Source organism: Neopsephotus bourkii, unplaced genomic scaffold (genome assembly GCF_033783945.1).
Source record: "Neopsephotus bourkii isolate Nb327-2 ecotype Australia unplaced genomic scaffold, CSIRO-AGI_Nbou_v1 NB_330, whole genome shotgun sequence".
In the NCBI taxonomy this organism is placed as follows: Eukaryota; Metazoa; Chordata; class Aves; order Psittaciformes; family Psittacidae; genus Neopsephotus; species Neopsephotus bourkii.
The window spans coordinates 406,462-424,826 of NW_026900838.1; the positions used below are offsets into that span (position 1 = coordinate 406,462).

The 18,365-nt window shown below is 35.3% G+C and overlaps 1 protein-coding gene across 1 annotated transcript in view; it reads left to right on the top strand.

Annotated features, from left to right (window-relative positions):
• The window catches only part of EYS (eyes shut homolog), a 579,093-nt gene that overhangs the window by 363,223 nt on the left and 197,505 nt on the right, over nucleotides 1-18,365 (top strand). The window contains exon 24 of the mRNA XM_061347833.1: nucleotides 2,205-2,317. Within this exon, the coding sequence (XP_061203817.1) occupies nucleotides 2,205-2,317 (113 nt within the window). The remainder of the gene's footprint in view (nucleotides 1-2,204; nucleotides 2,318-18,365) is intronic.

The following is an 18,365-nucleotide window of genomic DNA, read 5'->3' on the forward strand; positions in this document are numbered from 1 at the left end:
AGTGTATCTCTCTGCTGGGAGGGAGAGATTTCTCTTTTTCCAAGAGACCTGGAAGGAGCTTTTGGCAGCCCCAGGCAGAAAGCCTTTGGGAAAGAAGAGGCTGGGGCAGCCCTGGGAGGAACAAGGTGCTTTCTTAAAGCTTGGAAGTGACTCTCAGCCCCCTTGTAGAAGTGATAGCAAAAAGGAAATTTTCCTTGTGACCCAGAAGCAGCTGTATGCACCTAGAATGCCAAATGCTTTTTACACTGAAGTCACTGAGCTTTTTAAAAAGCAAAACTTGAGGAAAGTGCCCTCCCTGCAAAGGTGGACAAGGGAAGTGGGAAATATATCTATCACCCAGCACATCAGAAATCTGTTAAATGGTTGCCATGTTCTAATTTAGGATTTTTTATTTTAGTAAACATAGTTTTAAAATATTTCAGTCTCTCAGAATCTCTTTTTCCTTTAAAAAAAAATGGAAGGTGGTTTTATTTCAAGGCTCTGGACAGAGCATGGAGCCATCACAATGTGAAATGTGCTTTACTGGCTGGTAAGGAAGAAGGTGAATATACAGGCTAGAGGCTACCATTCTTTTTGTGATGCTTAATGATGAGAAAAGAGATGAGGAAGACCATTCTGGAAAAATATCTTCCATTAATTCTATCAAATTTTGACCCCATTTAGACTTATACCGTCCACAACCTCCTATGGAAGAGTTCTTCAGCTTAATTTTGGGGAGTATGAAAAGTACACCCTTTATCTTGCTTTGATCGTCACACTTACCTATATGATTTCATGTCCTTTTGTTCCTGTATAGTGAGAAACTGTGAAAACTCTTTATTCATCTGCACACCACTCTGTTCTAACTCTCCTTGATAATGGGTTTCCCTGTGTAAAGATTCCTAGTCTATACAGTCACTGTCAGTTCAGAAATTCTCATACGTATTGCCATCCTCACATACCTTATAGTTTTTGCATGTTGTGAAATCATATGCTCAAAATTTTGTTTTTGCTATTCTGAGTAACATGGGAAACATAGAGCCACTTGTCAATATGCTGAAGGGCATGGACACTAATGCAGATTGGTGAGGGAATTTCTGGGAGCTCTCCGTATTGAGAAAGCTCACTATTTATTACCGATGTTTATGCTTCTATTTTACCCATTCTCTTAATATATTGAAGGCTTTTGTTGTTATCCCAGGGTGACCAAGTTACTTTAGAATCTTTTAGCATAGAAACTTCTTAAAAGCCTTTTGGAAATCAAAGGCTATGTGCCAAGGCATCCTTTTTACGTATTCAGTGTTCCTCCTGTGAGTTACAGTTTTCCTTTTCAGAAACCATCTCAGCTATTCCCCAGTACATTATGTTCATCTATGTATCTGTTAATTCTGTTTTTTATAGAAGCTCTTAATGATTTGTCTAGAATGGAACTGGGACTTACTGATGCTAGTTTGAGGTGTGCCTTTGCATTCCCTAGCCTTCTCCCCCTTCCCCAAACCATTAAAAAAAAAAAAAAAAAAAAAAAGGCAACAAAAAAAAACCCAAACAAACAACAAAAAAATGAAACAAAACAAAACAAAAAATCCACATCTACTGTTCCTGATGTTTGCACACCATTTTAAGTGATGACCACAGTAATTTCCCATAGGACTACTGTGCAAATATTATTTGGCCTTTCTCTTTGTAGATACTGTTAACTTTGTTAATTAATTTTAAAACATTTTTACAATAATAATTTAATTGAGACAGATCTCTGATGTATCCCTACTAAAAAGAAGTTCTGGCATGGGGCATTGATTCCCTTTTTTAGTAGCTCCTTAGGCATCTTTGAAACATGATTAATGGTACTAGACGTCTTTTGAGCAGGGAAGTAATAAACTTAAAAGTAGACTTTTCAAAGCTTCCTTGTTTACCATTCTCCATGACCTGTGATCATCTATAAAAAATAAATACCTAATTAAATCCACTTTCGGCTAATACCTGTTGGGCTGTCTGCATGTCCAAAACTCCATGAGTTTATTTTTAAGTCAGTACTGCTTATCTTGCTGTAACTTCTTTTCACATATAATTTTTTTTAATAGCGTTTCATTAAATTAAAAATGGAGGTTGGGAGGGGTCTTCAGGAGTTAAATTATGTTGCAAAACTTTTGCAAAAAGTTAATTATTTTTTACACTGATCACAATGACAACAGACAAAAGAATTGTGTGCTTTTTCTCCTTTGTAGATACCTGGACCTGTTTATAATTTCACTGGCTGTATACAAGTTATAGAAATTAATGATGTGGGACCTTTCAACTTCTCTAGTGCTGTAGGAAGAAATAATGCTGACAACTGCAGGTAAACCAACTTCTGGGCCTTTTCAAATCAGAAAAAGCTGTGTTGATCTTGCTTTCTTCCCGAAATAAGATTACTGTTTTAGGTAATTTCAACAGTTTACCTGTAAATACTGTAAATGTAACCATTTCAGAAAAAAAAAAATATATGGAGAGATATTATTCTTTCTTCTATGCTTCTGAAGCATATTCTTTATGGAAGATACTTTTTGCAGAATAGTTCAGTTAAGCTTGACAGTTTATTTAGAGTGTTTACACCCACTGAATGCTGAAACATTATCTTGCTGTACAAAGCAAGATAATCTGCAAGAAAATACAAGAGTGGGAACTGGGGTGATGTTCTGGCTATGTTTCTACTTACGGTTTTGGGATTTCTGTTAATCTTTTACCAAATACTGATGACTTGGTGCTACACTTATATGAGATTGTGAAAAATGCTGGAAAGTATTGTTTCTGAATACATAAAAATCCCACTAGGTTTTATTTTTTGTATATTCACATTGCTGTTGGTCATTAACTGATTGAAATAAAAGGCTAAACAGAGGCAATGGTGTAGATTAGGATTCTATTCTCTTTTATAAAAGATTTAAATACAGGAAAGTGGAAAACAAAAGAAAGTAGAGGTGAGTTGCATTTGTAGATCATGAGGTTTTTCAAAACAGGGTATGATTTTAATTGTAGGCCATGTATGTCCAATATCCCTGGGGAATTTCATATAATCCTTTCTACATATGGCTTTAAATTTTTTCTCTAATATTTACAGAATATTTTACTTAATGTTCATGTGCTTGTTTAAACAATGTTAGAAAGCTAATGGAAACTGACTAGATCATTAATTAAAAATCCATGAGATATGAACTCTGCTTCCACTTCTACCATTAGCTCCTTCATGAATTTGCACACATCACACTCAAAGGTATGAAAGGAGGGTATGCATCAAACCCATTATAAAATAAACCACCTAACTCAAGTCCTAGACATCTAAGCTTTTGCGTGTAAAACTTACTCAGAACATAAAGTTCAGCTTGTTACACCTGCACAGACCTGCCACCTCGATTTTTATTTAGAACAGCAGCTCAGTGTCATGTCCTTGTCCAACCTTGACTAAGAAATAAATCTTTACACCATTTGAGTTCCCCAAGGCATTTTGTTTGGAAGATGTTCTCTGAGTGCATTTAACAAACTGTTGTGGGCATAAATCCTACACAAAATACAGAACTCTGGCTTCTGTTGTGGCAAATCCCAGCTAAGAAGGAAGCAATTGCTCCTCTCCTGAATTTCTGCACAGAAATTTTCCCTAGTGAGAACTGGTCTCCTCAAAAACCGAAGATATACCTGTCTGTGGAACTATGCCCCTTTGCAGAACAGAAATTCATGGAGATGAAGGCAAGTGAGGAAGATGCTTCATGCATTTAATTCAGGTATTAACTTAGGGGGAAAATAATCTTCATTTTAAGAACTCTTTATGTATTAGAAATTAAATAATCATTAAAAAAAAAAAAAAACATAAGCCATCCCAGTTGTCTTCTCTGGTTAGGGCAGGAAATTGTTCTAGTTTTTGCACAGGTATTAGAGCTTTGGTGTCCCAAATCCTAAGCAAGATCATAGAATCAGAGAATGGTTTGGGTTGGAAGGGACCTTAAAGATCACCTAGCTCCAACCCCCTGCCATGGGCAGGGACACCTTCCACTAGATCAGGTTGCTCAAAGCCCTGTCCAACCTGGCCTTGAACACTGCCAGAGGATGGGGCAGCCACAACTTCTCTGGGCAACCTGTTCCAGTGTCTCACCACCCTCATGGTGAGGTGTTCCTAGTAACTTATCTATCTACCCTCCTTCAGTTTAAAGCCATTCCCTCTTGTGCTAACACTAAAGCACCTTTTTTTTTTTTTTAAACTACTAGATAAAAGAGAGATAACTTAAAACCCAGGACTCTTAGTATCCTCTGTGCTTTCTTTCATTTGCCAAAAAGAATAGTTTCTCTGAGATAGGTGTCTGCACCCTTGGGCTTTTTGACATTCTTCATTAATTTTTTTCCTATTGAGTAGTTTATATAACCATTCAGTTAAGAACCAGTAGCCTTCAAGAAACAAGACCAATGAAGTTTGCTTTTTCCAGTCTGTGTACATAATGTATAGAGGGATATAGACAGGAAGAAGATGGCTTATAAGAAAATCTGAGTTTGTTTCTTTTTTAATTTCTTTAATACAGAATACTATATTACCTATTCTAATCTATAGACTTATATGCCAAAATTACTACATTTTGTATTGCTTCTGACACTTCCCTTCGTACTTAGTCAATTAGCATAGAAATATGGCTTTTACAGTATGATACAGACATTAAATTTTGCATTATTTCAATCAGAACTCAGCAATTACCATTCTAGGGCTGTTTCTTGCAAATACTGTGTATATGTAACAGATTAAGTAATTGAATTAATATGGTAAGTTTGTACAGATGAACTGTTGAAATAGTCTTGTACTTAAAGGGTTGCTGGAAGGATGCTGAGCCTTCTTAATCCTCTATTCTGGACAATATGCTCATTTTACCCCCCTGTTTATCTCAGAATGCTACAGATGAGCCTAACAGTGTTGAGCTCCATGCAGTCAACACAGAGCTGGCTCCATCCTGCTCCAAATCACAAGTATTTCTGTCTGTGAAAAGCTGGGAAACAGAAGTGAAATTAGACTGAATTTCCCTCAGTGGCGTGGTTGTCCCATAGGAGTGGACCACAGGGAAGCGTGGCAAGCATTCTCATTACTCATTCTTTTCTTTATGACACAAAAATCTCATATCTGCCGACACATGGCAGCTTACATTATCCTTTGCTTTTCACTTTAGGTATAACCCCATGCATCCTGACCATCATCAGTCCTTAGACATAAATTCTGCTTCTCAGGAAGCATATAGGAATCCCAGCAGCCATTCTTTTTATTCAAGACAGGCTTGTTGGGAAAACACATTTGTGTTGAGAAGGAAGGAGAAATTGATTGAAGAAAGTTCCTTAAATATAGCAGTAATAGATTATATATGTTGCAAACTTGAGTAGCTGGTGAATATTAGAAAGCCTGGTGTACCTATATTGTATTTTCAGACTTCGTATGGCTCTGTTGATGCAATATTGCTACAGTTGGAGCTGCCTGTCAGTTTAAGAGTACTCTACAATGTGGCTTTCAAAGCAATCCAATTTCTTTCTGTAAAAACCTTCCTGTATTTACCATTCAGTGACACTATACATTTCTGTTCTTGCTGTTGTAATTTGTCTTTAACTGACTTTCTAACTATCATCAACAGTTTGTAGACTTTTAATCCTTTTGAATGCCCCTGCTTTTGCATATTTAGCCATACTCTAGTGGCATTCATTTACCCTGCTGTGGGATTCACTTCTTGGTTTCTCAACAGCACGGATTGCTTCATTATTTTGGTGTAGGAGGTCAGCCAAAGGGAGACATGCAGAAACTTCTTAAAGAGTATGGGTTTGTGAGTAAATTTTAAGGTTATGAATTTTTAATAGGTTTGAAATTTACTCAGATGTGTTCTGCCATTTTTTTAACTGGATCTATTTGAATTTTAAAATACCTAACGATGAGCTAATATGTGCAAAGAATATAGACAGCTGTCAAAACCAAATTTTAGAAACAGTTAATTAACCTTTCAAAAACTATTGTCATCACTACTTCAGGACAAGTCAGTACCTTTCATAGGTATATACTTCATGTTGCTGATCTCAGTTGTTAATGCCATTTAAGTTACTGTTTAAAAGTCTTTGAGAATTGCACAATGTAAAAAAATGAAGCCATAACATTAATTTCACTGTCATACATACCTGACTATCTGCTTAAAATACATTATATATGCAGGACAAGAGTGGTCTTTGTTCCTTCAGAATCTTGTACTGCAAATATCATACACTGCAAAGGAGGTAGAATTATTTGGTAGAACTAAATGGGAGATGGAAGCAACATGGAAGTTGCCTTTCATGGTGTTTTGGAAGCAGATGCTAAACTTCTGCTTAAATTCAAGAAGATAATTGATGAACGTAGCACCAGGCAATTGGATAAGGTCAATGATCTTAAAACTTGCAATAATCTCGATCCTGCTGAAAGATATAGAATGTCTGCATGCTCAGAAGCACTCTTTCAAGTATGAGGATTTAACTCAGCTAATCTGTAAAGTCATAGCCCAAATCCTTCTGCTAATCCCATGAATCGCTGTTTAAGCCTAGAGTTCATAGATATGCAATAACACACAATACCACAGGGAGGACAGAACAGCTAGGAGGGATGTATTGCACTGAAGGCTCATCAGAGCTTCCTGCCACAAGATGTAACCAAGGTGGAATAAAAAACAGCAGAATAATGGTATGGGCAGGAGAATGAATTTAAGCTTGACTCTGTGAGAGCAGATTTGCAGCCATAGAAGTCCCCTGAGCTATGAAGCTATTGCTTTCAAGAAAGGTTATAAGAAAACCATATCAATTAGTAAAGGTCAGCCTCCAACAGGTATTTTTCTGCAGTTATACTAAGCTATGTATTTATTTAAATCTTGTAAGTTTATTTTAAGATTCTGTCTAAACTATTCCTGTCTCCGAGCTGTGAATATATAGGCAATTTTGAAAGAGATTATATAATGACCAACAGTAGTAGGAGAGACAATTGGAAATAATGGATCTCTGATGAGGTCTGTTAGAAAAATGAATTATTTTTTTCCTTCTTCTGAAGCAAATAAGATACTCATGAAGTGTCAATGCAACATAAAGCTCCTGTAAGTGTTTCAGAAAATGTTACTGGAATAGATTTGCAGGATGAATGTGTATCACTTTCAGGTAGAGTTCAGGTGGATGACAGATACAAATGAAGCTTTGAATCCCAGTATTAAAAGCTGGTATCTGCTACAGCTCACTTTTGGTTTAGTCTCTGGGAGTTAGGACTGCTATATATTCCTGTAAGAGTATGTAGTAAATTTAAAGGTTCCAAACACACACACACACACACATACATAAAGCATATGCATACACATATGAATATGCATATATTTATATCAATCAAAGCCACAATTTATTCCTTTTTGAAAACATTCCTAACTAGGAAACAGAAAAATACTGTTTGCTGTTTTCCTAAGAGGAGTTTTACTGATGAATGCAAATGTACAAGGCTGATTTGCACTCACAGATAGGAGATAATAAGCACAGTTCTTCATTACTGCCCATCAAACAGATTTCTGGTTAATATTTTAAAGATTTTATTTTGCTGTTGATTTATCTTAAGGTGTTTTTTCCAGGCTGAAACTGAGCTTCATTTCCGCAAAGACTGATTGCCATTTGCATTTAGGGAAAAGGCTCTTGAATGTGCATTATGCAAGTTCCATTCGATCAAGAGGACTGATGGGCTTCCTAATGCACGGCAGTTTTCTCAGGAGCTGTACAATACAATTTCAGTAAGCCCTCAGTTCCACTTTCCCCTCACTTATTGACTTCCCAACAAGCTCTAAATCCCTTTCCTTACGTGTGAGTACTCCCCTTTCCATCCTGTAGTTTTCTGTGGTATTTTTACAAACATCCTAACAGACCACAAACACCTTTGTGAAGTTCAGTCTCCTGTGCAATTTCTCAACATGTCTCTTTCTTTATGGAGCTTCCTGCTTTTTCAGAGTATTATAAAACATCACAACTCAGAGCATCTGACACCAGGCATCTGAAATGTTTGATTTCTGTCTTTGAAATTAACTACATACTTTGAAAAAAGTTGGGTCTGCTGAAAAGTTATTTTTCAGCTGGTCATGAAAGTCAGATACCGTTCCACACCTAGAAAAGGAAAAGTGCCTATGGTGGTACATACTGTTAGACTTCATTGTAAGTCTGTTAGACTTCATTGTAAGAATCCATACAAGACTCAAGTAAGGTCAAAGGGTTCTGTCATATGAGTACACCTGAGCTGAAAAACTTATATTTAATCAAACGCACAAGCTGGCTCAAACCTGAAAGGGAAATCACTGAGTTCCAAATTTAAGCTCTTCTGTCTACTTGCATCTTAGTATGCAAGATCCTATAAGAAGCACTGAGGTCCTGTTTTATGTGAAAGAGAAAATATTAAGACTTTATCTTCTTACATATCAGTGTAAGTAGTCATGTTCATATTTTTTCATTAACAATTTGGAGTTACGTGCTTAATTCTGAAACAGAAAAAAAAAAGGTATATATAGTGCTCTGCACACTGCAGAAGAAAATTATAAACAAACAGAACTGACACCACTAAATTTTAATTATTTAACAGGTTTTCTGTGTATTCCATGGTTAACATAGAAATTGGACTAAATGTTTCTGAAGTACAGAACTGAAGATAAGAAATATCATCCATTTGTCTTCATCGCATATGATGCATGATATTATGTTGACAAAAAATTCTGTGCAATTTTATCAGAATGATAGCAAGCATTTTTTTGTTCTTTCTACATTTATCTTTTTACTTATTTCTCTCTCATCTATTGCTTTTGCTGTCTAATAACCCTTTCTGTGTTCCTAATTGCCCCTTCCTCCTTTCCCACTGCCTGAGTTGCTTGTATAGTCTTTCTCTTTGCTTGATTTGCTCTTTTTGATTTCCCTTATCTTTTACATTTCTTTGCATGTTTTCTTTTCATTTGTGAGGTTTTTTGTCTTGTGCAACTTCCTTTCTGCTCCATATGTGTACATGAATTCCCTGTATTTTTCCTGTTACATTTCCTTCCTTCCTTTCCTCCTTCCTTCCTTCCCTCCCTCCTTCCTTCCTTCCTTCCTCCCTCCCTCCCTCCCTTCGCCTTCCCGTTCAGATAATGACATTTCAGTGACACAGACTTCAATGTTGAAAAGAAAAACAAAAAGAAAGAAGTACCTGATCTAATCTTTCGTACTTTTATAAATCCTCAGAATCACTGTAAATTGTGATGGATATTAGTGAAATGCATATGTCAAATATATGCAGGTGAGATAATGGTTATTTGTAAATACTACATTTCTCTCCCTGCTCCTGGAAAAGGTTGCCTTTTATCAGCATACTGCAAAACTAACACAAATCTTCTTTAGGGTAATTGTCTATTTCTATAAGATTAATAACAGATTTTGCTGATGTTTATCTTGACCTTACTTACCCTGCTGTAACTTTAGGTGTGTGCATTATACCAACAGGGGATTGTTTCTTAGTTCTTTCAACAGAATTCAGTGGCAGTCACTGTCTCTATTCATAATAGCAATTGTAATGAGATCTTGTTTTCTTCTGAAATTGCCAGGTGCCTGCACTGAAGCTAATAAGCCTTAAAGGAGTATCATGCACTTTTTCCTTCTGTTTTCATTAAGGAGCCTTTTGCAAGTATATATATCAGTGTATGCATGCCAATGCATAAGTCTGAGGTAGTGCATTACTGAAAATAAACATTTCAGTTAAATACTTTGGAAAGCTCTCTGACACAAGTAGCACAGAAAGAAAATTTTCTTATGAATAGGATTCATAGGATTTTTAATGAAATTTTCTTCCTACTACTGTTTGTATGTACTTCATTATTTTATAACGTATTTGTTTCACATGCTAAAGAAAAGGCTCCAGTGCTGGAGAAATGTTAACTTGTGCTCGTTTCCCAATTTTATATATATTTTAGTGCAGTTATATAATATTGAACCCAATTACTGGTGATTCCTGCTGTATATGATTAGTAAATTTATTAAAGAAATTTATAAAGCTTCTCTTACCCAAAATGCTTAACTGTTGCATAAGAATATACCGCTTTATACATCAGTAAAATTCTAAGCTTTAATCAGAATATTCACACAATAGAACTGAATTTGTTAAATAAATACTTTAGGAAGGAGAAATATTCGTTAAAGACTTCTGTTACAACAACAAAATAAGTCTGCTTTGACCTCTTTACCTTGGTAGATTCAAAGCCCATGAATATCTGCAATTAGTGTAAAAAGTCACTGTATCCATCCACAGCACATTGTTAAAATGTGGGAATGAGATAGATAGCCCATCAGGTGCTTGTTCAGTATATCATCACAAGTTCTCATATAGGAAGGAGATAAGAAAGTTAAGGTATGACATTGCTTAGTGGACCAGCCTGATGGTTCAGAAGTTATGGGCGGCATTACAGTCTAGCTGACAACACAGTGAATTCTCTGTACTTGGAACTTCTTCAGTGTTAAGAGTGATCAGAATTAGAAGGCTGCTAAGATAACTTTAAAGACTTTTTGCAGTCTTTCAGCCTTTCTTACCTGTGGATTATATGGTAATCAGATGGGTGGAGAGATACAAGATATCTGCTGTGTATTTTTAGCTCCAGCAAATGTGAAGGACTCCATTTTTGCTTTACATCAAAGATTGCAGTCCCAGGAACACTATAGATTGCCGCATGATTTTGGGTTGCTCTAGGTTATCAAAGGTGTTCATTATCTTCTGCCAAATTGCTTTCAGTATTTATACTTTCCTAGAAACTCTGTCATCCAAACAAGAACTGGGCTTGAACATTATTATTTTTTTTAAATGTAAAGCCATAAAAAAGTATGCATTGAGAAGATACATCCTTAAGATTTATGTAAAAAACTCATTTTCATGAATTAATGTAACATCTTTTATTTCAGATTTCAGCATAACTTCCCCTAAAAACCAAGTAATACCATAAATATGAAAATAGAAGGGCTTTGTTAGAATTAAAAAAAAAAAAAAAAAAAAAGGATTGGGTTGAGAACATCTCAACTTTCCTACAAAATTGGAGCAGATTCACAAAATAAAAACTAAACGTAAAGCCCTTCTTAAAACTTCACTATATGTATTTTTTACAAAATTAATAGCGTCGTATGTCATAGCCATTGTAATGCTCTTTGGAAACTTTATCTTAATTCTTAAGAAAAATTATCTTAGTGACACAAGACATCAAGTGCTATGGTTCAGTAGCTTCCTGAAATACTGACTTGGGCTTCTAGCCAGACAAGTATATGAATATTACAACGTTCTTCTTCTACTGTCTTAGAATAGAAAAAAATAATCTCCATTTTGTTCTGCGCATCTAAAGCCTGCAGATGGGTGCATGGATGGCTTGGTGGAATTCTGCTTTAGGAATATTTCCCTAAATATCTAGTCTTAAATTTGTTATGAGCAGTGGTTCAGAAAAAGCAAACTGTAAAACAGGAGGAATTGTCTAAAATCAATTTAATAATAAATTATACTGCATGCTTTCCTTATTGGACTGCAATGACACTTAGCTTTAGTGCTAGCATTTCATGTCATTCCAATTACAGAAACCTAGGAATAGGAAAAAAAACCTTTTGTGATATGCTAACAAATAATTAAACCTTTCTTGGAGCAGGTTTCCATGACTTCCATGTTATGTGCAGGGAGTGCCTTTCAATGGAGATGCAGTTGCTTGTATTATTAAAACCAGACTGTATTGTGAAGAGAAGCATATTAGAATAAGTAAGAAGGAGTAATACTGAAAGGAATAATTTGCCTAATGGAAGCTTGAATCAGTATAATACTTTGACTTTTTTCATATTCGAGATTCACTTTTGAATTTGATACAGAAGTGATAAGAATTGCCTTCAACTGCTAGCAACCAGAATGTCAAGAGGGAAGCTTGGAAGTTCAGTTTATTCTGTAGAGCAGCTCTCTGTTGTCATTAATTCTGTGTCCTTCACTGTGTCAGTGAAGACCACAGGACTTCACAACTTATAAAATATATGCGGGTTTGTAAAAATCTCATTTAACAAAGCTAAAACTGGAACAATCCACAAGATATATATATATATAAATAATCGTAAATTCTTAAAAAAAGTCTCGAACATTTTTTACAATCCATAAGATAGTTTGAGCTTCTTTTTGGCAGAGCAGTTTTAATAAAAACTATTTCAGATCTAAAATTATTAAAGAGTCCAACTTTAAAACTGGGTGGTTTTGTGAATTGTTGGTTTGGGGTTTTTTTTTAAGTATCTTCTATTATTGATATCCAAAAGATATCCATTGTGGAGATACATATTGTGAACCTATAAATCAAAATTTGTTGTACTAATAAGCATTGACTTCATAAGAGGTATTGGCAATAAAATAAATTTCCTCTAAAATTGCTCTAACGTTTAAGGTTTAATTATTATGAGAAAAAGGAAAGCCTGAAAAAAGGAAATATGTAGTAATGCTTTTAAAATTAACTTTGTGCAAAATTTCATATTAGAAGTTCAGCTTTCAACAAGCTAAGCCCCAAAGAACAATGTCCTGAAGACTTTCTGGAGCAAAGTGATAAATATGATTTCTGTTGTGTCTGAACAAGCAAGTAGGGAGACAATTTCATTTTTGTGTATACTATTGATTGCGATACTGGTTGTGCTGTGTACGGGTGTGCACTGGAGCAATACCTAAAAAGCACACAAGATGAAAATTATAATTTAAAAAACCTCAAAGAAATTGGGGGTACTTTTTACAAAAGGTGTACAGAAAGAGACTGTTATTTAGTCACTCTGTTTTTTTTCCTAAAATATGACTGAGGTGGTTATAGTGTACATGAAGATAGGACATATGTTTAATGAGGAGAAACTGGACAGAGAAGAGGTTTCTTTAGCTTAGCAGAAACAAGCATGTTAGATCCAATGGCTGAAAGCTGTAACCACATCTGAATTCATAATAAGCCAAAAAAACTGTAACAGTAATGATGATTATAATTGGTACAAGCTACCAGTTGAAGTAGTGGCTTCTTCATGTGTTCCTGTGTTAAAATTAGATTGCATGTTTTTCTAGAAAGAATTCTCTAAACAGACATAACTTATGGGCTAAGTACATTTATAACTGGAGGCAATATGAACATCTGAGATAAATAAGAGACAAAACTGATGCATCCTACTGTATGCCGCTGACTGAGAACTTGCATTCTTATCAGGAGATCTCTACATCTTAGATGATTAGATCCTAAAATAGAGAAATCAACTGACAAAATGCATAATTATTTATTAAAATGCATAATTATTTCTTACTGTAATATGTTCTTGCCTAAATGAGTCTGTGAGTCAAATAGTAACTGTATTGGTTGATCAATACACAAAAATGTCATCAGCAGTCAATAAATGGGCTTCTCCAGGGAGCTGTAAAACAAAATTTTATTTTCTACAGGGAATGCAGAATTTCTGTTTGTTTAAGGCTGTAATATTAAATAATGTAATACTGGAAATATGTATTATCCTTCAAAGGTCCTTTGTTATAAAGTTAAGAAAACAGTTTTATCCTTAAAATTACTTGATTGCAGCTGAAAAACAAATATATTTACCAGTAAAAGAAACATTAATTCCCCTCCAAAATTCATATGGGTATTTTACAATTACATAATTTCTTAAAGCCTAAATTGACTATAAATTGTTCGTGTGTTTTTTCTGTACCTGTAACCTGTAATCATATCCTGTCTGAATCTTGCTCTGCAGTACGGTAGAAGTACAGTGCATCAGCGCCCCCTGCAGACTAGAAATACTAGTATAACGTTTTAAAAAGTACGTTCTTGATCTTTGTTGAAGTAACTATTCAGAAAAAGAACAGCTTTGAATCCTGTTGTAATTTTTGTTTTTTCCTCCTTCCTTCTTTAAAAGTGAAATCACAGCTTTTGGGTAAAGAGAAAATGTGTCAGAAATTTAACCTAAAAATTAGGGCACATTTTGATATATTTGTGATTAAAAAAAGAAAATTCTTTCTGTTTTTCATCAAAAAACCCAGCATATGAAAAGCAGAAACCAGAAGCATAACCAATTCAGAATATATGTGTAAACTTTAAAATAAATAGTTACAAAAAGTTACAAAAAAAATAGTTACAAAAAAAAATTGGTTACAAAAAGAATTTGATCTTCCAAGAGACAAATTCTGTAATGTGTAGGATGTTCAGAATGTACAGAAATTATTGTTTTATGTGAAAAACTGCTGTAGGTATTCATGTATATTTTTGGCAATTTACTCGAAATCACACATAAAATAAAAGTTTGGGGTTTGTGTCCACCCCTTCAGCTCCTGCTCACATCTTCTCAAATGGTTACTAAATTTCTAGAATAACATTAGTTATGGGTTTATGGATTTCTTTTGAAGCTTTGAAGTTTAAAGGAAGCAGTGCTTGATCATAGCCATAGTAGAAATCTTAAGTAATTCACGTATGTATGGAGAAAAGGAAGGGTGTCAGCTTATAAAATCCTAAACTGTTAAAATTGCAAGCAGTGTCAAAAATAGGACATGAACACAAATGACTTGAACTTCAAAAAAACACCTGTCTCTATGCGGTGAGCTTACTGAAAGATACATGTTCCAGACCAGCTTTCTGAAGCCAGATTTTCCCACTTTCCCTTTCTCCACCCAGTCTAAAATTATGGGGTAGATAGATTAAGATGCTACACTGCTAGTTACTCATAAAAGGTCCTAGATGACATAAAGCATGAGTTAGCATTTCTTAACTGTCAAAATAATTCCTTATAAAAATAGTGAGATATAATATGAAGGTTTTTACATCTGTAAGAAGCAAGGCTGAAGGCCAAATTACATTGCCCATACATTAAATTCTTAGAACTAACTGCTAACATATTTCATTGACGTTATAAAATTGAGTAAGTATGGTATGAAAATGAAGGGAAGTGATTCAATCTCTTCAGTTTCTGGGCACTATAAACGTATGTATAACACCAATAACTGGCTTCCAGCATTTACCTTTTGGATTTATAAAATCCATTTCATAAACCAAAAGATCTAAAATATTCTCAAATGAGAGTTAGCTTGTTCAGGTCAATCCCTAGTCAATGGAGAAGGTGGTATTTTTCTTAGAATGGGTTGAACTGGAGGTGCTTCTCCCTGCCTATAAACTGTCTACAGGGAGAAGGAAGGCAATAGGTCAGGCAAGTTTCCAAGCTCTTAGGCAGATAATGTTTGACAAAGTGAATTCTGTCCTAGAGCTTTATTGGCAGATAAAATTTCTTCAAATATTTAGGAAGGGAAAGGCTATTTTGGATGGCATTTTGAAGCCTTGGAGAATTTGGAATTGAAAGGGGAATGAACATAAGGTCACAAGTATTAAATATTTTAATTACTTTATTATTGATTGTTCTTTTTACTGCTGTCATTGTCACTCTTACAGTATTTATTCACTCTCAAGTAAAGTGACAGTGCTCAATACAAATGCACTGTGGTCAGAAAATTGTGAGAAAAAAATATTCCATGCTCCAGCATTTAGCAACCTTTCTTTAGGAAAATCCCATTAGTAAGAGTGTAACTTTATTTACTATACTCTTACAGTAATACCATATTAATATGAGAAAGAAAGAAAGAAAAGACCTCTACCAGTATTGGCTCTTACACTAGGACACTCTAAAATATGATACTGCTGTAAGGAAAAAAAAGAAAAAAGAAAAATTTCAATTGGAAGTAATAGCAGGCAGCAGATAATATACATACAAGTATCCCAAGCTGAACCTGTGAATTCTCAAATAGAAGCTTCCTTCTTGATAGCTTCAATCAGTATGAGGTGGCTGTAAATTTTGATAATGTCTGGACCAAACAATAATTGCATATCCTGAAGCTTCTAATTAATAAAGATACATGAGACAAAAGCACCCCGTAGGAGGCTGATATCACATTGTGCTTCTACACAAAGAGACTATTTTGGTTGGGAAAAATAGGTGCTGGGCATTGTGGAGAGGAAAGTGAGTGCTGAAAAATAAGAACTCCTGAAAAGACTTCGTCTTGGACAAAAGAAGGGGGCCGGGAAAGAAGGAGGTAAACATCCTGCCTGGAGGATCCTGGAAGTGGAGGAAGGTAATGTAAATGAGGAAGGTGCATGGAGATGAACACCAGGGATCATAGCTGGTAACAGTTAAGACCAGCAGCTCAATGTGAACTAACATTGCTTTCCACTTATGCTTCCCAGACCAGCAGCAAACTTCCTGTTCGGAAGGGAAGTGGAAAACTAGTGAACATAACAGGGCATGGGGTGGAATGAGGAAAAGTGTGAGATAAACAAGCAGGGTAAAAGCTTTAATCTCACCAGTTCTTAAGTAAACCTCAGTATCCAGATCCACTATGGGCTGTAGTTTGCTCTCTCATCTGTGAAACATGCTTTATTGACTGTAAAATATTTTTTCCTCACAGAATAAAAGTACATAAAGGCCTATTATTTTAGTTCCTTATCTGTTAACTTGTAAAATACTATCTAGGAAGCTTTTGGTAATATATTTTTTCACTGTAATATCACAGGAAGCTTTTGACTTGTCATACTTACAGCATTTCTCTTTATGCACTCAATGAGAATGCAGTAATATTTTAATTAAATGCCAGATTACTGATGAATAAATGATGTTTGTGTGTATGCATGCCAGCCGTTCTCCAGCATTATGTTATAATTAGAAATGAAGCCTGAAAGAAAGACTAGATAATGCGTAACAGTAATCTGTATTTTTAACTCTTCCTGTACTAATAATTTCATATTTCTTTGTCTTCCTGCTTGCAGGCCTGCTCTTATGGTAATTTCATAATGAGTGGTACAGAATGCCTTTTATATTCCTTTCTCTCTCCATTCATACAGTCTTTGAATGACAAAATGTTTTTAAAAATTATTCAGATGCCTAAACTATTCTTATAGTTATATATAGTTTCTTATAGAGCAAAGTATGTACTGCGTTTTATCTGTAATGTAGTCAGGGTCCATTGAAGTTGCGGCCTGCCAAAGTGTGTGTTTCTATGTATATATGGGAGTTCTGTCATTCTCTAGAATCCCCCTCACTCCTGTCAGAGTCTGACAATGCCTTTACTTGTTATTCCTAAGTGTATCTCGCAGGAAGCAAGATCTATTAGGCATGCCCAGAAGAAATTGAGAAGAGTGTACAAGACATAGTCAATGATGGCAGATACTTGCTTTCACTTTTTGTTCTTCATATCAGTAGTAAGAGCACTGTTCTGGTTTATGGAATGCTTGACTTCAGTTGTGTTCTTAGCTTGATGGAATTATCAACTTGCTAGTCTGCTACCAGGACTGTAAGAACTCATCAAACCAGTTCGTCAGCCTGTTCTGTCCTGCATGGAACAAGCATTCATTGAGATGAGTGGAGAAAGGAAAAGTGTTTGCATGTGGTTCCCCATCTCTTGGGTTATTCATCTGAATACAAACTTTTCCATTGTATCAATTGCTCTTGAAGCATTTCATTTTCTTTCTTTGAAGCAGGGCTCCAGACATCTGGAGGCAAAGACCAAAGGTTTAGGTACTGCAGTCCTGAGAATTAAATGTGGGAGTCTTGCCTGAGAAGAATTATCACTTAGGAAATCAATTGCATATTCAGGAGCAAGAAGTGATTCTCCTTTATCCGTCACAGACACATTGAGCAATAAAATTTCATAGGTAGATCTTCCATTTTGGAGTCTAAATTCTGGACGTCATTATTGAGGTGGGTGAATGTCTTTAGTCCTTGAAGCTAGATAGAAGCTTTGGTAAACAGTAGTGACTGCCTTCTTGAAGCATGATTTTTTAGATGGCTCTCACAGCATCTTTCTTAGCCAGCTAGGACTGGGACAGGATAGTTGTATTCCGTTCTAACAGAGGCTTTTCAGATGTACAAGTACAGTGCCATGATAAAAAAATAACATTTCTGATCTGCTGAGAGGATCTTCAAGGAGGGAATGAAAGTGGTTTTCCCATTCAAACCCACTAGTTTCAAGAAAGATAAGTAGTTTCATAAATCAGTAAAGATGCAATACTTGGGCATTTTAAGTGCTGTTTTTCTAAGCAGTAGCTAAGATGAAATTGAGAAGAGGTTTTCTAACTGTGATTATTGATGAAATGTGAAAAAGAAAGCTGAAGCTCAGGCAGATTTGAGATTTGTTTGATCTTCAGAAAGTTAAAGATTGGCACATTGGTCTACTCAGTGCTCAGTAGTTTTGATTGCTCACCTTTTTTCTTAGTTTGCTGTTTGGATGCTAGGAAGTCAAGAGTCAAAGGGAGAATGGGAAAGTCTACAAACCAGCAAAACTAAGCCAAATATCATTGAGAACAGTTGAAAGATTCGATGTTCACTTACTTCCGAAAGCAATCCAA